Source organism: Rhinolophus sinicus, linkage group LG07 (assembly GCF_036562045.2).
Source record: "Rhinolophus sinicus isolate RSC01 linkage group LG07, ASM3656204v1, whole genome shotgun sequence".
Lineage (NCBI taxonomy): Eukaryota > Metazoa > Chordata > Mammalia > Chiroptera > Rhinolophidae > Rhinolophus > Rhinolophus sinicus.
The window spans coordinates 54,115,555-54,136,576 of NC_133757.1; the positions used below are offsets into that span (position 1 = coordinate 54,115,555).

The following is a 21,022-nucleotide window of genomic DNA, read 5'->3' on the forward strand; positions in this document are numbered from 1 at the left end:
TGCAAGCCGTCTGCTTAGCAGGAGGCGCTGAAGGGCCTTCCTGCCGCTCCCGAAGCACCAGACAGGTTGCCATCCAGGCCTTCTCAGGCTCGGGACTGCACCACCTCAAAGGCCATCCCATCGCTGACCAGTCCCCCGTGCACAGCGCTCTTCCTTGTGGGCAGCTGAGCTCTGCCAGCAAGAACTGGTGGCCCAAACTCCAAATCTAATAGCCCCGAAGGCTGCTCAATTTCCCGCACAGCTCAGTGGATGCGCCCTCTGGAGTCCAACCACCAGAGGTGAAAGCTTGACTCACTAGCCTGGGACTCTGGGCCTCAGTTCCCTCATCTGTAAAATCTTTGTGCCTCAGTTCCCTCATCTGTAAAATGAGGACAGTAACCTCTTATCTTTGGGTTTCTGGGATGACCCATGAGATGTCCGTGTAAGCTCCCTGACACAGGCCGTGAGTGGTTGTAAATGTCTACCATCAGACCACACCACTGCTGTCATGGTCTGCTGCCACGGGCTCTGGCCCAGCCTCCTCCCCCTCTCATGACAATCACCCCACTTTCTTACGACCAGACTTGCGCTCAGCAAGTGTCCAGTTCTGCGGCCTTCCTTAGAGGTAGCTGGCTTATTGGGGACACATTTCAAACTCTAGTCTCTCCACCCAAAACCTCTGCCCATAGCTCAGGGCATCCCAGAGGCCCACCAAAAGTGGAGAACAAGACATACAGCAAGGGACCATGACGGGGGAGGAATCTTCTCACCCCTCCTGGGCTTGGCCCATGTCTCTAGCCTCACCACCCTAGATCCCCAAAGTATCCTCCACCAGACAACCAAAACCACACAAACACCCAAGCAATAGATACAATCTCGTTAATCCTGTGCTCTATAACCTTCCATGGCTCCCTATGACCTTTAAGGACAAAGTCAAACAGTCTCACCTCAGCACTGAAAGGAAACATTTATTGAGCATCTGATTTTGTGCAACGTTCTCAGCTACACACTTTGTATGTGTTACACCCTTTAATAACTCCCTCTAAGGTTGGTCTTATTACCACATCTCACAGGGGAGAAGCTGCAGCCCCGAAATACGAAGCGCCTTGCCTAAGCCACGCAGCTCAGGAGTTCCGGAAGCTGCGCCAGAGGCCAGGCCCACAGCCCAGGCCCTGTCTCCTGCTCCCCCCCGACGAGGCCACCGTCCTGTCACCACCATGCCTGTGGTCACCCTGCATGCCTGGCTCCTTCCTGCCTCACTGCTCTTCCTCAGTCTTCTCTCCCTGTGCCCATCACCTGACAACTTCTGCTCAAGCCTCAAAGCCCTACCTTCTCCGTGAAGCCGCCCTCAGCCCAATGACTCTCCCTCCCACAGGACAGAACCAACCCCTTCCTTGGATGTGCTTCAAAGGCATGTTGTCTCTCCCCACACGAGAGCACAACTTACCGGTGTCCGAGCCAGTGGCCCTGCCGTCTGCTCCCTAATGCAGATCATTCATCTTGTCACCACCGCAGCTCAGTCTCTTTGCTTGAACAAGTGAATGAATGATCTCCCTTCTAGACTTACCGACCAGGAAACAAAGCAGTCAGAGGTGGACTCGAGCTTTGCAGGGACAGCTGGTAACCAGCCCATCTAGAGGGGCCTCCTGGAGGTTACACCTGGCAAGTAGTTCATCCTTGGCTGGGTGCCCCTCAACAACCCCACCAGGACTCCCAACGCCAGCGCCAGGACGTAGCACAGCCACATGCTGAAGCTGGAAAGGCAGCAGTGGCCTGTGGGAGCCACCCTGCTGGCGAGGGACCTCAGGGCCTGCTCCAGTCCGTCCCAGCACTGGGGGAGGCCAAACAGGGCTCAGCCCCAGGCCAGGACGCTCACTCCGGGACACAGGGAGCCGCCATCCAGGGGCAGCAGCAGCTCCTCGCTGCTGACCTGGACAGAGAGACGCCAGGACCCGGAGGCGGCCTTGGCGGACAGCACCCTGCTCCAACAGTTTATCAGCCCAGGTCCCCTTGGGGAAGAGGCGGAAAGATGAGCTCTCTGTCCTGACCCACTTTTCCCACAGCTCCCTTCCCAGGTCTGGCCCAGCCCAGTGAGACCCATCCCTCTCACCTGGTGGCATCAGTGAGAGAAACAGTCACCTACGCCTTCATACAGGGACACTTTCAGCGCGTCACCACCACTCTGAGAATCCCACTGTACAGATAACAGTGCCCACATGGAGGTCCCACACGCTGCTCTTCTCGCTCTCCTGCCTCCCTGACCCAGAGGAACGTCAAATTCTCCTGAGGGGGACAGGACAGGCGAGCTCCTCAGCTTCCCTTCCTGGGGCAGGCTCGGATGCTGCACTGAGAAGGGCCCCCCGGGCGCTGGGGGGAAATGCAGCTGCCAAGACCACCCACCCTCAGGCTCTGTTTCATGAGACCCAGGGTGCGGCCCAGGAACCGTCATTTTTCAGAAACTTCCCAGGGGATTCTGAAGAAGCCGGTCCAAACACCACACCTGGAGAAATCCAGGAGTGACTCAGGATCCACACCATCAGCTTGGCAGTTTGCATCAACAGCCCTCAAAACATCCACACCCTTTGATCCAATGTCACCACTTCCAGGAATTTATCCTGAGGTGCAGAGATCTACGCATGAGGGTATTCCTGCAGCATGATTTATGCTGAAAAACGGCAAATCTCTAAATCTCCAGAAAGGGGAACTGGGGACATGCATCTTGCTGGGGCAATACTGGGCACCCACTAAAAATAATTCCTTTTTATTCCTTCAAAAAAAAAAAAAAAAGTGTAGTGGTTATCTCCAGTGAGGAAGTTACCTGTAATTTATTCCTTTTGATTATCTACCTTTTCTAAATGCTCTACCGTCAATAGGGCTAATTACAAAACATTTTTAAAACCAAGTAACTTCTTTGTTTTAATTACAAGCATCAGACCCACAGTTTGAAGCCCAGTTCAGTTAGAACGGACGGATTGCCAATAGGAACCATGCAACCATGAACGTGACAGAAGGACCCTTTCCTGCCGAGTTCCCCCTGAGTACTTTCAGCAGCTCATTCCCTAGAGCAGTAGTTTCTGGCAATTAAGAAGTTATTCCCTGTCGTGAACAGGATTCTATCTTCCTGAAATTAAAACCTCCTGTTTCCATGATACGGTTTGCCGTCCATGGCGTCGTAAGCTCAATAAACACACGGGAACAGTGCTACTTTTTTTTGTTTCATTTTGTTTTTTTAATTAGCTGACTCAAAGGATGACCACCCATACTTTCCCATTACGGCCAAGAAACAATGTCACGTTTAAGTCAAGTGCTATTCACAAATTCTTCCTAGATGCTTATTTTAAAAACACCTGTGTCCCCACTGAGTCAATTGTTCCATGAACAGCTGCCCCGCCCCAGTGGTGACTTCACTGGCCAGTAACTCTGTACTGAGGCCATTTTTGGGTGAACAACCTGCCTGAGGTTGCCAGCTCAGCCGGGAGATACCAGAAACGGAGGGATCGAGTGCAGCCAAGACCCAAGAGGCCTTTCCTCAAAGACAGCAGCAGGGCAGGAAAGTGATGTTTCTTTCCTCCTTCTCGCGTTTTCTTTCTTTCCTTTTACTTCCATTTCTCTTTCCATTCTCCTCCCCCAAACCCATAGGTAACCATTCTTTTGTGTTAATGCTTTTCTTTGTGTTCTTGCAAAATGGATATTGTTTTGTAGTAATGCACATTCCAGCACTGCATTTCCCATCTCACTGTACTTACTTGTTCACTGAGCTCTATGCTTTACGATCCATGCCACCGTGTGTGTGCGCGTGTGTGTGCGTGTGTACGTGTGTGGGGGGGGTGTCATCAGTCACAGAAACGCTGTGGAGGACTGCCGGCTCATGTCCACCAGTGCACCCCTCAGCTCTCCCAGGGATGGAGCAGTAAAGCTCCAGGGACCTGTCCCCTGAAGGGCCTGCATACAAGCCTGGGGGGTCAGGCTGTTGCGCAGGCTCAGGGCTTTGCAGGAACCCTGCCCGGGGCTGCAGCGCGGCTGCACCAGAAGGGGTGACTTCCTGAATCCCCACACCCCACTGTCCACTGACATCATCTAGCTTTCTAGTTTCCGCCAGCCTCAGAGGTACAAAGGGATAGAGCTCATTGTGGATTCTTACCAAACCTGCCAGAGCCACGCCCGCTAGGAGAACAGCAAGAAAGGCATTTGCCACAATAAGCATCAGTGGAGCTGAATGGAAACAATTGCTCATTAATAAAAATCTCTGTCAGGAGACCTCTCTACCTTCAATTGTCACAAACTGCTACAGCACGAACATCATGCATCACGCACTGGCTTGCAAAATGCCGTGGGTCCTGCCTGCTCCCCACTCCGGGAGGCAGAGGCGCCTCCCAGGAAGGCCCATTGTGCAGGGCCGGTGGCAACACAGCGGTGCTCTCATGCCACTCCACTTTGTGTGCAATCACACGGTCCTACTACCTGATGACTATTACTCACAGCTCATAGCACATGTGACTCCCATGTGATCTGACAGCACCTGAAGCAGTCTATACCTGTTCAATGAGTCCCAGCAAGGTCAAATTGCTCTAAAGGTTGCTAAACGCTTGCTCGCAATCTGTGCTAACCTTATCACAGACCCGGAACCATAGCTTGCAGCTCAGCACTGATAGGCAGACCACACCCTGAGTGTGGGAGAGAGTGGGGGAGCCCACCAACCAACCTGCCCTGGAAGTCCGAGTTTAAGATGGCACTTAAACAGCCATGGGACCGGGGTACACTAACAGTACCAATAACAGCTTATGCTTACATAGTGCTTGCTGTGTGCCGGGCACTGCTCTAAACCCTACAATAGTGGCTCCTTTAACCCTTATAATACAAGGTCCTCTTATCATCCTCATTTCACAGATGAGGAAACGGAGGCACAGAGATGGAAAGTAACTTGCCCAGGGTCACACAGTAAGTAGCAGATCCAGGATCTAAACCTGATACTTGGCTCAGATAAGGCTCTTAACCACTCTACTAAACTGACTCCCAAGTGACCTGGCCTCCCCCACTTATTCCTTCACTAGTAAGGTAGAGTAAGGATCCCCCCAAAGGTTGCCGATGAGATCAAATGAGAAAATAAATACAAAAATAACAGGCAAAGCATCCTGTGCAATAGAAGCACCTGCCACCGGCACAGCACGCAGCTGCCCACGTGACCACTTCCCTGCACGACCCGCCTCCTCTCACAGGAGCTTGGGGCAGGAGGTGCTGTCACAGACCCCGTCAAAGAGACAAGCATCGGGCTTAGAGAGACTCTGTGAGTTGGTCATGGGGACACAGCTGGACTCACTCAGCCCCGTCCATCCGGCAGCCGCCTTACTCCTTAACCACTCCCTTCTCCTCCACAAAGAGAAGGCCAGCGGATGGGAACTGGTCTCTAGCTCCCCAGACGATTCATGGACTCTGGTTCCTAAACAGCCCAGCTGCAATGCTCCGACTTGCAACTTAAGAAAAAGATGACTTTCCAAACCATCTTGGAGCTCACAGAAAGCCAATCAGACACCTCTGGAAATTCTGCAAAGGCCGGTGGGCCTCCACCCCCTCACTCCACCCTCCTCTGACTGCAGCGCCCACCCCCACATTCCACAGACCACCCTTCTACGCCATGCCAACTCTGCACGCATTCCTCTCTCCAGCCCCAGGCTCAAAAACAGCCTCACAGAGAGCCAATCGCAGGGTCAGGCCTGCCCTGTGCCTCCCAGGGCCTAGTTAGTCTGGCCTCCTTTTCCCAGTACCTGCCGAATGCTTGCTGCCAGCAGAAGCCTGGCATTCCCATAACGACCCACTCTTCAAACAATGGATCCGCTCGCAAGTCTCCTCCCTTGCTCTGTGCACTGCCTTCACCAGGGCTGCCCTCTTCCTTGCCCCCTCCAGCATCCATCCAGCTCCCAGCCGTCTGCCTGCACCCAGCTCTCTGTACACTCTCCTTTGGGTGCTTCATCTGCTGTCTGATCTGTACTGCTGGACACCTGACCCTTCAGGTCTGGGCTCTCCAATGAGACAATAAACTCCTGGTGGGCAAGCACTATCTTCTTTTCTCCCCTCTGAGAATCTTACAGATTTCTGCAAACAAAAACACTGGCCATTTGCTATAAACCACAGAATGGAAGGTGAGGAGCAGGAAGTCAATAAATAAGCTAGGCTGATTACTTTCTGGCAGAATAGAGCAACCAAAAATGAAAAAGTTTTGATGAGCACTAGGATACACATTCCAGCTGGAAGGACAAATCCAAGTCAGGGTGTTTGGTATGGGTCTCTGGTGTTGGTCGTGGGTGATGCTAATTCCTTCTCATCTCTACCTACTCACTGAGCACTTAACAGCCATTGGCCAGGTCTATGCTGGATGGACGATGCATGTGTGGACAGACGGATGGATGGATGGCGAAAACCTGGGTCCGAGTCTGTCTGGGCTCCACCTTCAAGGCCGTGTGACTACATGCAAGGAGATGCTGTGACCCACTCCACTGAGTTTTCATGATAAGCCTTAATATGAGGGCGGTTGAGAGCAGAAGAACGAGCTTACGTGAAATTCCACAACTTCCCACCGACAGAAGAACAGCTAGACACTGTTTTGTTCCCTCTCCCTGGACTCATAAAATGGGGAGAAAATATGATGATTTATAAAGGTGGTCTGCCACCTTCTATCAGAAATGAGTTAGGGGAATAGACAGGCATACACATTCTCACACACACAGCCCCTACATTCTAAGTTGCCTCAGGTTCAGCTTTTTTTTTTCTCAGGAAAAGGACCCAGAACCAGCACATTTGGGTTTTGTTTACTTTCTTGCTTTTTCCTGGATCCAGTTCCCACTGAGGTTGGCCATGGGGGTGGGCCCCAACTCTGTGTCCGGAGGCCTTTACCCTCTTATCTTTATTTAAGGCTTTTCCTCTGAGACAGGAGGCTCAGTGGCGTCATTTTCCTGCTTGAACTCTGTCCTGTGACTAAGCAGTAAGAAGCCATAGCAATCAGCCCTGGAAGTTTTTTGCTGTGTCACAAAAAGAATGAGACAAGGAGGCATGTCCTGCCAACATCAGACCCATTATCTGACTCAGCGTTAAATTCAGACGTCACGTCCTATGTCTGCATCCAAACAGTCCTCCCTGGGTGACAGGTGCTCAGAAAATATCTATTGAATGGATACTGTGATGAGAAAGGGAAGGTGTCCAAGGCTCAGGACACACACATCTCCACGGGGACCTTCACAGGCTGGCTCGGAACACAGAACAAATGCAGTCTTTATAAAGAAACTGCCAAGGACTCCAAAACCTGCCCAGCCTCTCAGCGGCTGGTGGCCCTGAGCAAGATGACAAACATCTCTTGGCCTAGTCTGCCCATCTGTAAGAGCAGAAACACCAATGACATGGACGGACAAAACACTGTTTTCAGTGGTGAGGAATGAAAGCTGTAGCACAGCTCCCTGAACTACAACGCCGTGGCACTGGCTCAGCCTCACTGGGAAGGCTGGTGTCTGCAAAGCCAGGCCCAGATCAGGAAAAACCAGCCGAAGCTCCGGAGACTCCCCGCCCAGCCTGGTGCTGGCAGTGGTGCCATGGAAGGAGGCCTGGCTCCTGTGTCCAGCCCTGCCAGTGGCGTGCAGTGAGACCCCGGTGGGGTTCCTTTGTGTCTCTGGACTGCTGTTTCTCATTTGTAAAATGGGCAGTTTGGGCAAATGGTCTTGAAGATCCCTTCCAGCCGTGACACTCAACAATCGTAAGCTGCTTAAAAAATATAAACAGGAAATGGAAGTTCTGCCCACATGAGAAGAAAGAGAGGTTACCCCGAGTAAGAACAGAGGTTCTCATGAGTATTGAAAAGGTCACTAAACATTTTTAAAGTATGGCTGCGTACATCAACATATAAAAATCCAGTTTCTTCTTTGTTAGCACATCCCTCACCACTGGCGAGGCACATTTCCACCACTTTTGCACAGCAGAGTCACAATGGTCAAAAGATGCCCGAGAAGATTTGTTTGGGGTCCCGGGCCATCTGAAGGAGTCAGACAGGTACCATTCAGACAAGTAACCTGAGGTTGACTCACACAGAGGCCTGAGAGCTGCCTGAGAGACACGCCTGGAAAAACACTGTGGGCAGAGAAAGCACACGGCGGCTCGAGACGGCCAACAAGGCAGCAGCACCGAGCGGCAGGTGGCTGTCCCCGCCGGCACTGCTTCCCACTCAGCTGCTCAACAGACCCCCCCGTGAGCTGCACGGTGGCAGGGGCTTGCTGATACATCAACGGCTAACAGTTTTCTTATGCAATGTAGGTGCAGGGCCCGCTAGTGACATTTTTAAAAAAAAAAATACTTTTTCAAAAAAAGGTAACCACTTCCCACTGCAAGGGACCATCTGATGTGTTGTACTTGCTCCTTCCCATATCATAGCAGAGAGTAGGATTTTTTTATTGGCCACATTGTGGTCATTTGTCATTTTTGAGAGCCTGGCTCATCCTGAAAGAAAGCTACAAAGGTAAACAGAGGAAGCAGACAAAGAGAAGAGTGTATCATGGAAACACAGCTGCCACCAATGGCAGCCCATGTCCACCTGGGACTCACCAACCCACTCCGTTCAGGCAAAGCAAGGTGAGGCTTTTGGGGGACTCCTCTCTCTCTCAGCATGGGGAACATCATACAAAAGAAGCATCGAAGCCAGTGGTTTTAAAACTATGTTCTGTGGAACCCTGGAAAACCCTGCGGAGGTGCCCAGGGGAAGCCACGTGGAAATGGGACAAGGTCCAAGCCTCCACACGGCACCTCTATTTTACACATCTGGCTTTCCTGTGAGAGTCCAGTTAATGCAAAGGGTCCCACAGCAAAAATAAATAAATAAATCGTCAAGGATATTTACATTGCAAAAATGTTATTTCATTTCATTGTTTGCAACCGCCCTGTGAGGAAACTGAAGCCGGAGAGGCGTGCGGTCAGATCCACAGCCCATTCCCCGAGTACCCAACCCCCCGTGCTCACCCAGTGTCCATGCGGACTGTCAGGGAAGGAATGTCACCACCTGGAACAGTCCACTGCATAGCTGATGACACCGACCATTAAAACAAGTTCTTCCATCAACAAAAGACCCAGGGAAGGGGAGCAGTTAGAGGTTAGACAAGAGACTCAGAGGGCGACATCAGCTAAACGCAACATGTGGATCTTATTAAAATCCTGATTTGAACAAACCAGCTATAAAAAGACATTTCTGACACAAGGAAAACTGAGCAGCGACTGGGTATGAAACGACATTAAGACGTTATTCTTAATATGGTTGCTTGGAAAAATGCTCTGCTGGGTATGATTTTTTAAAAAGGTCTTATCTCTTAGAGACACTTCCTTAAGTATTTATGGGGGATGTGATCGGCTGTCTGAGATTTGTTTTAAAATACTACAGAAAACAAAAGTTGTTGGGAGACCTGGGTGTTTGTTATAGTAGCCTCTCCATTTCTGCACGTGTGAGCACTTTATACCGTGAAGTTTAAAAGGAAAGAAGGGAGGGAGGAAGAAAGAAAGGTCTTTGCTTAAGTCCAGCTCCATCCTCCCGTTCAGTATCTTCCGCCAGTCAGCCCATGTTCCGCTTTATGGGATCAAAGTGCATTGGGTCTCATCATCTGCCGGTGTCCATCTGAAAACAGGCTTCCAAGCGCCGCTAAGTCTCCTTTCCTCCAAAACAAACTCTTCTCAAGGTCCTTTTGGAGCCAAAATCCTCACAGCTCAAGGCAATGGCCTCCTTCAACTGCGGGCTCCAGGCCCCAAGCACTGAAAGTGTGTTCTCAGCAGCCCCAGGGCTGTGAGTCCAAGCAAACTCTGGACTCTCCCTTGGGCATCTCTCTAACTCCGGGAATGGCCTGTGCCCTGTGACACCTCCTGATTCCAAGGACAGGCAGGGGATGGGCTCCACTCAAGGGCAGGCCACCCCCAACAGTAGTGGTGGTGGGCGCAGCTTGCCCTCGTCTCACATAAGTCACCTCAATCCTCGCCAAAGGCCTAGGAGAATACTATTAGCCCTTTTACGGAAAAGGAAAGAGAAAGCCCAGAGAGGTTAAGCAATTTGCTGAGGTCACACAGCTTAAGATGGAAGAGCCAAGAATTAAATCCTAAACTGTAGGGTTCCACAAGACTGGGTTCATGACACTCAGCTCTCTCTCGTCGTGAGGACTCGCTCCCTGGCTCCAAACACACCAATGATCTGTGTCACCCATCTTCCCAGAAGTAACTTAATACTCTCAGGGCAGAGACCACCTTCCTGCTCCCCAGCCCAGGACCTCCCTGGGGCTCAGGAAAGGCTTGTCCAACAGTTAACAGTCCCAAACCTGCAGTCACCCAACCACCATGGCAGGTGACTCCTGAGGCGCCCCCAGAAATCCCACCTGTGGACCTAAGTACAGTCCGGTCCTAGTGAAGACCACAAGAGGTTTAACCATCTCAAAGAACAACCATCACAAAACCACACTTCATTCTTGTGAAGCCACACTGAGGAAACTGAGGCTCAGAGAGGCCATATACCCTATGCAAGACCAAACAACCAAAGAAATATATTGGCTCCAAAATCTTCTACACATCTAAATCACCGACACATCTCAAAAAACTCTGGTCCCAGAATCACACGTGCCTACGTTAGCAGATACGGGAATTTCAAAGAATGGGAAAGTGTAAGGTTTTAGTTCCCCAAGTGAGAGAACTGGGGGAAAATTCAAAAAAACAATGGTATACATTGATGTTCTAGTCCAGGCCCTAATGCTGAAGTTTCCCAAAAGTGCATTTCTCAAGACACCAGTGTCGCAAAATGCTCAATGGAAAAGGATTTTGTGGTCAAATCAGTTTGGGAAACGCTACACAGTGAACCCACCCCAGCGAAGTCCCAATGCACACTGGCTTATTAGTGCTCTCGAGAGGCTCCCAGAAGAGAAACCCGTGTGACCTGCTCAAACGAGCCCTGGTCAAATGCTTTTGACCACAGAACCCTTTTATCAAGTAACACCACTGACATCCCACCAAACCAGTGTTTAAATGTTTCCTTGGGAAATGCTGATCTAAGCCTTTTGAAAGAAAATCTTGATAGCCAGTTACCCTGGATGCAAGACTGAAAAACCAAACCAACCCTGAATGGGATAAAGAGGAAGTGTCTACAAAGCAGAAATAACTAACATACTTCCAGGCCTTTGGGAATGGAGATATTAGTACTGGAAACACAAAGGAAATGTGTGAACATCCCTTGGCTGCCAGATATGAATGCTGCTGGGAGTCTATGGTTAGTAACTGCTGGCCTCAGAAGAGTTATAGAGGACTACTGAAATTACATCTTTCTTTAAAGTCCAAAGAACTGTCCTGAGACTTTCCAAACTAGGTTGGGGGGGAAAATACACAATTTTTAGAAGAAAAAGGAAAGAAAATGTTGGAACGAGGACTCCAGTCAGGCCATTCACCCCTGAGCCAAGGTACTGTGAACAGTATGGATTTCCTTAATTAAAACTTAAAACAAACAATGTAGCAGATCCTCAAAAAAATTAAACATTGAATTGCCTCATGATCCATAATTCCACCCCTGGATATATATCCAAAAGAGCTGAAAGCAGGGTCTGCAAAAGATATTTGGAGCGTATATAGCAGCATTATCCACAATAGCCAAGAGGCGGAAGGAACCCAAGTGTCCACTGACAGATGAATGGAGAAACCAAATGTGGTCTATATACGCAATGGAATATCATTCGACCTTAAAAAAGAAGAAAATCCAGACACATGCTACAATATGGATGAACCTTGATGACACTGTGCTAAGTGAAATAAGCCAGACACAAAAAGACAAATAATATATGATTCCATTTACATGAGGTACCTAGAGTAGTCAAATTCACAGAGACAGAAAATAGAAGAGCGGTTGCCAGGGGCTGGGTGAAGGGGGGAATGAGGAGTTGTCCTTGAATAGGTGTAGAGTTTCCGTTTTATAAGATGAAAGAGTTCTGGAGAGGGATGGTGGTGATGGCGGCACAACAATGTGAATGTATTTAATGCCACTGAACTGTACACTTAAAAATTATTAAAATAATAGACTTCATGTTATATATATACTGGCACAATTTAAATAAATGGTCCAAATAGTAAATGTTATGCTGTGCATATTTTACCACAATTTAAAAAAAACAAACAAACTGAAAGCAAAGGGGTTATGGCCTTTAGTGTGAAATGAACGTCAAGGTCAACCGTCATTCACAATTATCCATCAACGGTTTAAAGTTGAATGACTAACATGGAATATTCCAAACATCTCTGTTTAGTTCAAAAGGTTTCTGAAGCACTTTCATGGAACTCTGTCTCAAAAAAATCAATACAGACACACAATTCAGAGATATGCAATCTGCCCCACATAAAAGGTGAAAAAAGATGCAATATCCCCCCAACTCAATCCAACTTAACACTCTTCTCTGAAGACACTCAGCATCCCTGCTGCACAGACTGAGAAGCAGCTCAGCCCTCTTGTTCTACATCCACTATTTCTGTGGCTCACATCTTCCCAAAGTTCCAGGAAATAACTGAAAAGCCCCTTTACACTGGCCCGAAGAATGTCTAAGGGGTTGGAATGAGGTAGAAAAAAAAAAAAAACTAAGATAAAAGATTTCTCCTCCGTTGCTACTTTTTCAAGAAATAGGAAGCCAGAGTATTAAAACTCACTCAACACTGACACTCACTGAGAAAACAGTAATCATGGTAGAGAGCTGGAAGCAGCCTCAGAAATCTAGCCCAACCCATCACCAAGACTCCGTGGAGCTAATGCCACCTTGGAAGTGCTGAGAATCCCACAGGACTGAGCAAGTCCATGGTCAATGCTAAACTTCTAGTTTTACTGTTGTACTGGGGAAAACAAGAAGCTAAGCCCCAGGTCATTAAGAAGCTCATCCAATGTCAAGATGTTGCACAGTTAGGAGCAGATCCCCATCCAAGACTCTTTTGAGGACACCAAGCTGACATTCAAATTCTAAATGCGAAAACGGAAGGGCTCTCCAATCCTATCAAAGGCAATGTGGGCGCTCCACACGGCTGCTGGCAGCCAGTCCCACAATGCCAGTACCTGATGAGTGACCTTGAGAACTTCAGACACCAATGTCATACCACCTGCCTCCATCACAGACATACTGTGGGTGGTGACATCCGTGTGTGCATCTGGGATTCGCGCTAGCCTTCCTGTACTCCCACAGCCTTCTGTCACTGTGAAGTCACCACTGAGGAAATCTGCACGTATTTCTGAAGATTGGGGCTTACGCAGGGTCACAGCACTCATTCTACACACAGCTGACTAGTCATACCCACAATAGAAATTTACTGAACACCTATCTTGGGCCAGGCTCTATTCTAGGCCTTAGAAATATAATAGGGAATTTAGCTCGTGGAGATTACATTCTACCCTCGGTGACCCACAGCTACAGTTAAAGCAACCCTGACATCTGTTCAACATAGTGTACAAGGATCTCTCACATAACCCTCAGAAATATCGGAAGAATCCCAGATTTCTGGTCCTAAAGCTGGTTACAGGCTGCACTGCTCACCATACTAACAAACCCTCCTTTTTTCTTACCGCTAATTATCCAATGGCATAGTGAAGTAGTTATTTTAATTATTTTGTAGAATATTTTGTAGAGGAGATAAGCTCAGAAAGGTTAACTGCCTTGCTCGAGGTATAAAACCTAGTGAAGCCCGCCCACCTCTCCCCACAACCCCACGCTAGCAATGACCTTGCCTGCTAACTCGCCTCATCACACAAAGATGAGACCACATGCCATGGACCTGCACCTGCTGTTTTACCTGCACAACATCCTTCCTGCTCTTCTTCTTTTGGAAAACTGCTTCTTCCCACTCTAAAGAACCATATGGTACTGGTATGGGGCCTCAATCACAGCATTCCATCACCCAAACCTATTGGTTGGGTCCACTGCTGAGCCGATCTTAGTCCCCTAGCCAGTGATTGGTCCTCACATGGACACGTGACCCCTAGTCTGGCCAATCAGAATCCTTCCACGAGATTTCTCTGCCTGGGCTAATTGGATAGGGCTCTCTTTCTTCTTTGGTAAGGAGCTATGAAGATGGAAGCCAGAGGCCCAAGAGAAAAGACTGCAGCATTCAGGATCAACTATCCAAAGGCCAGTTTCCCCAATCCATGCCAAGGTTTTAGAATATTATATAATAAATTTCTTTTTTCTGCCTAATACAGTCTAAGTTTCTGTCACTTGCAATAAAGGCACCCTGAAGTAATATACCGTGTTTCCCCGAAAATAAGACCTAGCCGGACAATCAGCTCTAATGTGTCTTTTGGAGCAAAAATTAATATAAGACCCGGTCTTATATAATCCTGGGTATAATATAAGACCGGGTCTAATATAATATAATATAATATAATATAATATAATACTGGGTATAATATAATATAAGACCGGGTCTTATATTAAATTTTGCTCCAAAAGACGCATTAGAGCTGATTGTCTGGCTAGGTCTTATTTTCGGGGAAACACGGTATAGAGGGATAGAAATAAAATCTGCCTTTCTCTTAAAAAACTCTTCTCAACTATTACTTTCAAGTTCCTCCATTACTTCCTCTCAAATAACACAATTAAAAGAACCAAAAGAAAAACTATAATCATTGGAGCTTGTACTTATGTCGCTGTCCCTGCTGACCCTCCAGAGTGGATGCAGAAAAGGTGGCTGGTACCCAAAGAGAGTAGGGAGAGAACAAAAGGCCCAGGTAACCTCTAATGAATAATAAATAGTCCACACCTGACTATCAATAGCCAACTGCACTCCTGCTGCTGGAAAAGCCTGGCAGGGTTATTCCTTTAAAAAAAACTTCCTCCACCTTTAACTTCTAACAAGTGTACAATGCCTAAATTCTCAGAGACGTCCAAAGCCCTCTCTCAGCCTAGCCATCCTGGTCCCCCAGATTACCTCTGCACCCCCATCCACCCAGAGCCAAGGCCGATACCCCGCTCCACTCAGGCTGGTCTAATTTCTGCAACCTGAAAACACACAGCCCATCTCGTGGCTAGGCCTCTGCTCTTGTGTCTACAGCCCAGAACGTCCTCTTCCTCTCCCGCTGCGTGTTCAAAGTGCCCCTTCAACACCCAGCTCAAGCCCCAGTCCCTCCACGAATCCACCCTCAGCGTCTCCAGCAGACACTGCCATCTCCATTCTCTTAACTCTGGTGAAGCTAAGTCAGCCAGCTCGACAGGAAACTGAAGAGGAGGCATAGAAGGGAAGGAAGAGAAGGAAACATTCAGCTCTGAGCACACACTAGGCCAGGGGACAATCACCAAGCCCTGCCACTTCTGCCCCACAAGAGAGGCCTGGGGTAAAAGGTTTGGTAATTAGAGCCCCTAGGGGTGGATGAGAGTATTTGCAGAAAGCTTGTAGTATAGTTTTAAAAGGCAGAAAAAGCCCGCTTGTATTTATATCATTCAATTGATCTGTCTCATAACGTCCCTCTCCTGAGTGTCCCATTCCCCCAACTAGGCAGCAAGCTGTGAGCTGGAATTACATCCTACGCACCCCTGTCTCTGTCTACACCCTGTCCCCCCTGGACTGAGCACAGGACCAGGCACTCCAGGCCTCCCCATCACATTCTGCCCTCCCCGTGGCTGAGGCAGGCGGCGGTGCACCCTTCGCCCATCTCACAGATGGAGTCACCGAGGTTCAAGGCCAGGTGCAGGCAGTCGAGGATCTTCACTGAGAAAACCCAGATGTTAGTGACTAGTCAGAGAATCAAAGAGAAAAAACAAAGGACTGTGTGGGTCCCGAAGGAAAAAACAAGATCCTGGTACAATTGCAGAAAGAACCCTTAGAGACCTGGGCCCCTCAAAGGGAAACACAGTTCTATCTCTACCACTAGCAGGGACAGAGGACATCACGTCTTCCTTACAGCTCCGTGCACAGGGACCAGCAAAGGCTACATAACGCCACAGAGTTCCCAATGCAGGAAATGGCCTGACATGGTAGTGGGAGGGCCTCATCTGGTAACAGGAAAAAGCACCCCAACACGGAATCGGGAGCACTGCATTTTACCTCATTCCAGCTTCTTCCTGCCCTATTTCTGGCCTGTCTTCACACCTCACAGGTGGGGGGCACCGAACCCAGCATAACGCAGGACAGACACAACTCATCCCACTGGGGTTGCCATAGAATTCAGTGATATTAAAACACGTGGTAAGATACAAAATGCTGAACAGCAATGTGCTATCAATCCTGATACAGGAGTCGCCCAGCCCCAAAATAAAATCCTACTGTATTTTCATAGCCACCTTCATACCCCAGGCCTACACATGGTGGGTTATACATGTCTGGGGCTCTAACTGAACATGAGCAAAACAGATGGGTTTGGTGTGCTCCCCTAGGCCAGTTCTACCTAGGCCAGCTCCCTCCCAGTTCCAGGCCCCATGTGGACAGCTGCCAGACATCGTGGGACCCCAGGAAACTCCCACAGCACACAAGTGCCAGGCAGGGGATGGGCATTGTGGACCCACCAAGGAAGCCCATAACCGGGTGACGGGAACACCTCTGATGTAGAGATGGTGACAAAGGGGCCTCCCATTGATGCTATGGATCTTTAGGAAGCCAAATGGTTCCTCTCTCAGGATCCCACAAGGGCCTTGCACTAAGACCAACTTACAGGCAGAACTGTGGACCTGCGAGCAGAGTGGAAGGTACTGGGGAAAGCAGGAGGCAGGAGCAGGATGCAGTGCTGGGTTTCCCTGCTTTGGCTCCCAGGGGAATGAGATGGGTGCTTCCATCCCTTCAACCAGGGCAGCTCTTTTACGCTCTAAGCTTTGCCCCATGAGAAGGGCTCCCTGGCTAAAAAAAAAAAAAAAAAAATTGCAAAACCAGGACACAGTAAATCATCCTTTACAAAGATCCCAACAGTCTACTGTTTACTTGCACACTACGTCACCCCTCTCCCCCAAAAGCCCTAGATGGTATCTTGCCATACCAAATGCTATCCTAATTTTTTCTAAAGTATTAACTAAAATAAACTTAACTTCCCCTCGAAAATTATTTTTCTGAGGTTGTCATGACCCTCTGCAAGGCTACAGAACTCTGCACTGTGGTAAAACGAGGGACTGAAATCACTGCCCATGGGGATAAAATCCAAACTCTATTCCATCCCTTCCTCAGAGGATGGGACCGGCTCCTAGAACTTCAGCCATGTGAGGCCCCATCTTCTCCACCAGGCATGGAAAAAGAGAGAAAATAATTCATGGTAATTCGTCCATCTATTTCAGATATTAAAGCTAGCGCTGATTCAAACACATCTCAACACACACTTGAGTCTGCACTCTAACTTCTGTGCTTCCTTGATAAACCTCCTCCTTCAAAGACAGATAAATGAATACAAAGATAAAAGCAATGAAAAAGAAAAAAATTACCCTGATGAGATTTCCCTTTGTCTTTATCCTCATGGCCACATCTGACAGCCCTTCTTTGCATCTTCAAAAGCACCATCCCAGGAGTGGACTGGGTTTGCCCAGCAATTCAGATATATGATCATAATTAGGGGACAGAATGCAGGTTTGAGGGGTGTAAATGCCAGAGAGTCAGAAACCCAAAGTGGAGACAAAAGAACCACCAATAAAATGATGTGCTGTGTGGCCAGCAGTTTAGTCTCTCTGTATGTCAGTTCCCTTCACTATAAAAAGTGCGGTTGAGACGGCCAATATACATCCGAGCTGTTACCAGGAACAGCTTATAAAAATCATTCCTTAATAACTGAGACTTTTAACAGCCATATAAACAGATCTCATCAGCCTTTGGCCTACAGGTTGCTAAAGGCAGTCTGTCAGCCCTCTCCATTCACTCTTAAAATAAGGACAACACAGAAACAGTGGCTCTTGCTGATTCCTGGCTCCAAACATGTTAAATACAACAGTAGGGTATAACTGAAAACTCCTGGTGCTCAATACTTTGAGCATTAACCACTCCAAGCCGGAGTTTTCTCCTGGCAAAGTAAGAATAACAGCTCACAGACTAGTAACAATTAAACATGATAAACCAGAGCTCCTGCCACAACAGTAGGTGCCTAATTAATGCCGGTTCTCTTCCTTCCTCAGTGCTATTTCTTCCTCAGGTTCCTTATCTAAAAGACTGGCTTCCACACTCCCCAACCAGGCCAGTCCAAGCCTACTACTTGTCACAAACTCCCAGGAGTAACCCCCATGCTGGAAAACTCACAAATCTGACACCAACCCCCCAAGGGAACCAGCCACCAACCTTCCCTCTTCACACAGCTCAGCACCTTCAGGGAGGGATCTGAGCTCCAGCAACCACTACTAGGATTTTCCCATGGTGCAATGCAACTTCCCCAACTTTTCCAGGCCCACAGTTTCCAAAGAAACCTAGCAGGCATTGTGCATAATCAACCACAAGTCTGGGCGAGCAAAGAGATTGAGTTCAAGGCACACATAGCTAAGAGAGCCTGAAAGTGAAAAGGCACTGGTGGTCCTGAAACTGGGTGACAAGGACGAAAATTCAAGAGTACCAGACCTGGCCCAGGTTCCATTCTTATAGGTTGTATCACTGATTAAAGGCTAGCAGGGGCTCTCAAAGGACGGGTGGATGGTGAAGTGCCTTAGAAAAGGGACTAACGGACATCCCTCAGAGGTGGTCCAGGGGCTGGACCTGGTTGGACCTGGTGGTCTCAAGAGGACCCTGCTGCCATGGCACCTGGGAGAGTCAGGGCCTGCAGTGCCTGGCATTGTTCACAGCGACGGCGGGACTGGGGGAGTAGGTGTGAAGTAGGCATCCGCGCATCTCCCCCTCCCCAGGCGGACTAAAGGAGGAAAGGTTGTCCCTGCGGCCAGCGCCAGGTAGAAGAGTGGCCCTCCCGAGTTCCCCCTCGGAGAACAGGAGAGAGAAGTGGTGGATGGCAGGTTGAGAGGCCGGGGCGGAGGTCCGACACTCACCGGCGCCCTCGGCGGGCTGCGGCGGCCCGACGACGCCGTTCAGGTAGAGAATGGGCAGCAGGTGAGGCTGCGTCTTCTCCAGCGCCGCCCGCAGGTCCTGGAAGTGGTCCCGCTCCTTGGCCAGGAGCAGCTTAAGCAGCAGCTCCGCCTTGGTGCCTCCCGCCTCCTCGTCAAGCTGCCGCCGCTCGCCGGGACTCAGTGCTCCCGCGGCCTCGAGCAGTCCGAGCACGGCCTCCACCTCCGTCATGGCCTGGGCCAGGCTCTGCTGACACTGGGCGAGCAGCTCCCGGCGCTGGGGTTCCATGGTGGCGGGCCGCCCCGCCCCGCCGGACGGCTCCCGGGCTCCCGAGTGGCCCCGCGGCGGCGAGCCCCTGGCTGCAGCCCTAGCGCGCCGGGAGCCGGGGGGCGGCGGGGGCCATGGGCCGGGGGCCTGGGCGGGCTGGGGGCCCGGGCGGCGGGCGGCGCTCAGCAGCGGCCGCCTCCCGGGCTCAGGAGCGCAGCCATGTTGGCTGCGGCGGCGGCGGGACTGGAGGAGGAGGAGGAGGAGGAGGAGGAGGAGGAGGAGACCGAGGAGGAGAAGGAGGAGGCGGAGGTGGGGACGGCTGCCGGGGCGCGCCCCGAGGCCCGGCTCCAGCCGGCATGCTCCCCCTCCCCCTCCGCGCACCGCCCGCCGAGGAAACTCGCCCCGATACCCCCGCCCCCGCGCCGCCCAGCACACTCCGAGGGGCAAGTGGCCCGGACCGCGTTAGCCAGGCCCCCGACGGTTCAAGCCCGGCTTGGCCGGGTCCGTGCACCCCGGCCCAGCTCACCCGGGCCCCGCGGCCCCCACCCGTCCGCAGTGCCCCGAGCCCCGCCGTCCCCGGCCCTGCCCTACGCCCTCTCCCCTCCTCGCCCTCTCCCTTCCCCCTCTCCGGGTGCCCCTCCGAACCCCAGACAGCCAACCGCAAGGGAATGTGCGAGGGGAGTAGGGGTCTCAGCCTCCCCAGGGGAAGGGAATGTGCGAGGGGAGTAGGGGTCCCAGCCTCCCCAGGGGATGGGGGCGGGGAGGCTGGACACCGCGCTCTTTTGCTATCCCAGTCCTCCGGGCCCAGGGGCAATCCGGGGTGAAGGCCACGGATTTAGAGGCCCCACAGGAAGCGGACCGAACCCCCAGCCCCTACAGCCGAGCTCATGGCCAGCGCTCAAGCCCCTCAAAGAAAGGCCTGCTCACAATCCAGGATCTCCCAATCAGGATCTCCAAAAACCCCAAAATAAAGCCTGGAGACAACTGAGGGCAAGAGGGCTCCCCCTAAACTTGGACATCTCCAAATTAAGACCTCCCCTAAATGTGAGATGTCCCCACTCCAAGGAGCTCTTATGGAGACTTTCCCAATATAATCCCCTGAATTTTGGTTAATCAGGATCTTTCTCCTTACCCCCATTTGAGATGGGTTGTTCCCCAAAGTCTAAAGGGATTTGGATGTTGGGAAGAGGAAGGAATGTGTTCCTGAACGAGGAAGAGGGTGGTGAGGATCTGCTGTAGAGCCGCTGATCTTTTAGGCAACAAAGGTGCGCTCCCTGCTAGATGTCATAGATGTCACCCCCAGATTCTAGTTTGTCTCAGAAGGAGGCAAATCAATGGGCTACAGAAATCTTGCTTCCCTGATTCTCTGAGCGAGAATCTATGGTCCTGCTCTGAGTCCAAGAATACCTTCTGTCTTCAGTCACAGCCCTTTGTAGACACGTGCCACTTCCTACTGCAGGACAAGGTCTTAAAAGCTGGAATCCCAACTGATTGCTCTCAGTAACCCCACTGCACTAGTGCCGAGTAGGATCCCAGGGCCATCGCCAAGTCTGTGTTGGAATGGCTAAATCTCACTTACAAACACTGGCCACAGGTGCTTCTTTTAACACCATCATAGCCACCCTCATCATTTATTCTTCTGCTTCCAAAAGCAAAGTTCTGCTTCCAGATTCTGCTTCCTTAACGGGGAGGAGTTGCTTTTATTTAATGGAAACAAACTCTATATATAGTGGTTAGAACAAGAGTACCACAATTTACACTTCAGCTTTGGGATTCCCTTTAAGTAGCTACACAATGTGGGAGCAAATCAGTT

The 21,022-nt window shown here is 50.3% G+C and overlaps 1 protein-coding gene across 7 annotated transcripts in view; it reads right to left on the reverse strand.

Annotated features, from left to right (window-relative positions):
* Positions 1–19,454, reverse strand: part of DLG5 (discs large MAGUK scaffold protein 5) — a 115,252-nt gene extending 95,798 nt beyond the window's left edge. For all 7 annotated transcript variants that reach the window (XM_074339671.1, XM_074339668.1, XM_019745959.2 and 4 more), the window contains exon 1: positions 18,927–19,454. In XM_074339671.1, coding sequence (XP_074195772.1) covers positions 18,927–19,230 — 304 coding nt within the window. In that variant the 5' untranslated portion in view covers positions 19,231–19,454. The remainder of the gene's footprint in view (positions 1–18,926) is intronic.
* Positions 19,455–21,022: the final 1,568 nt, after the last annotated feature.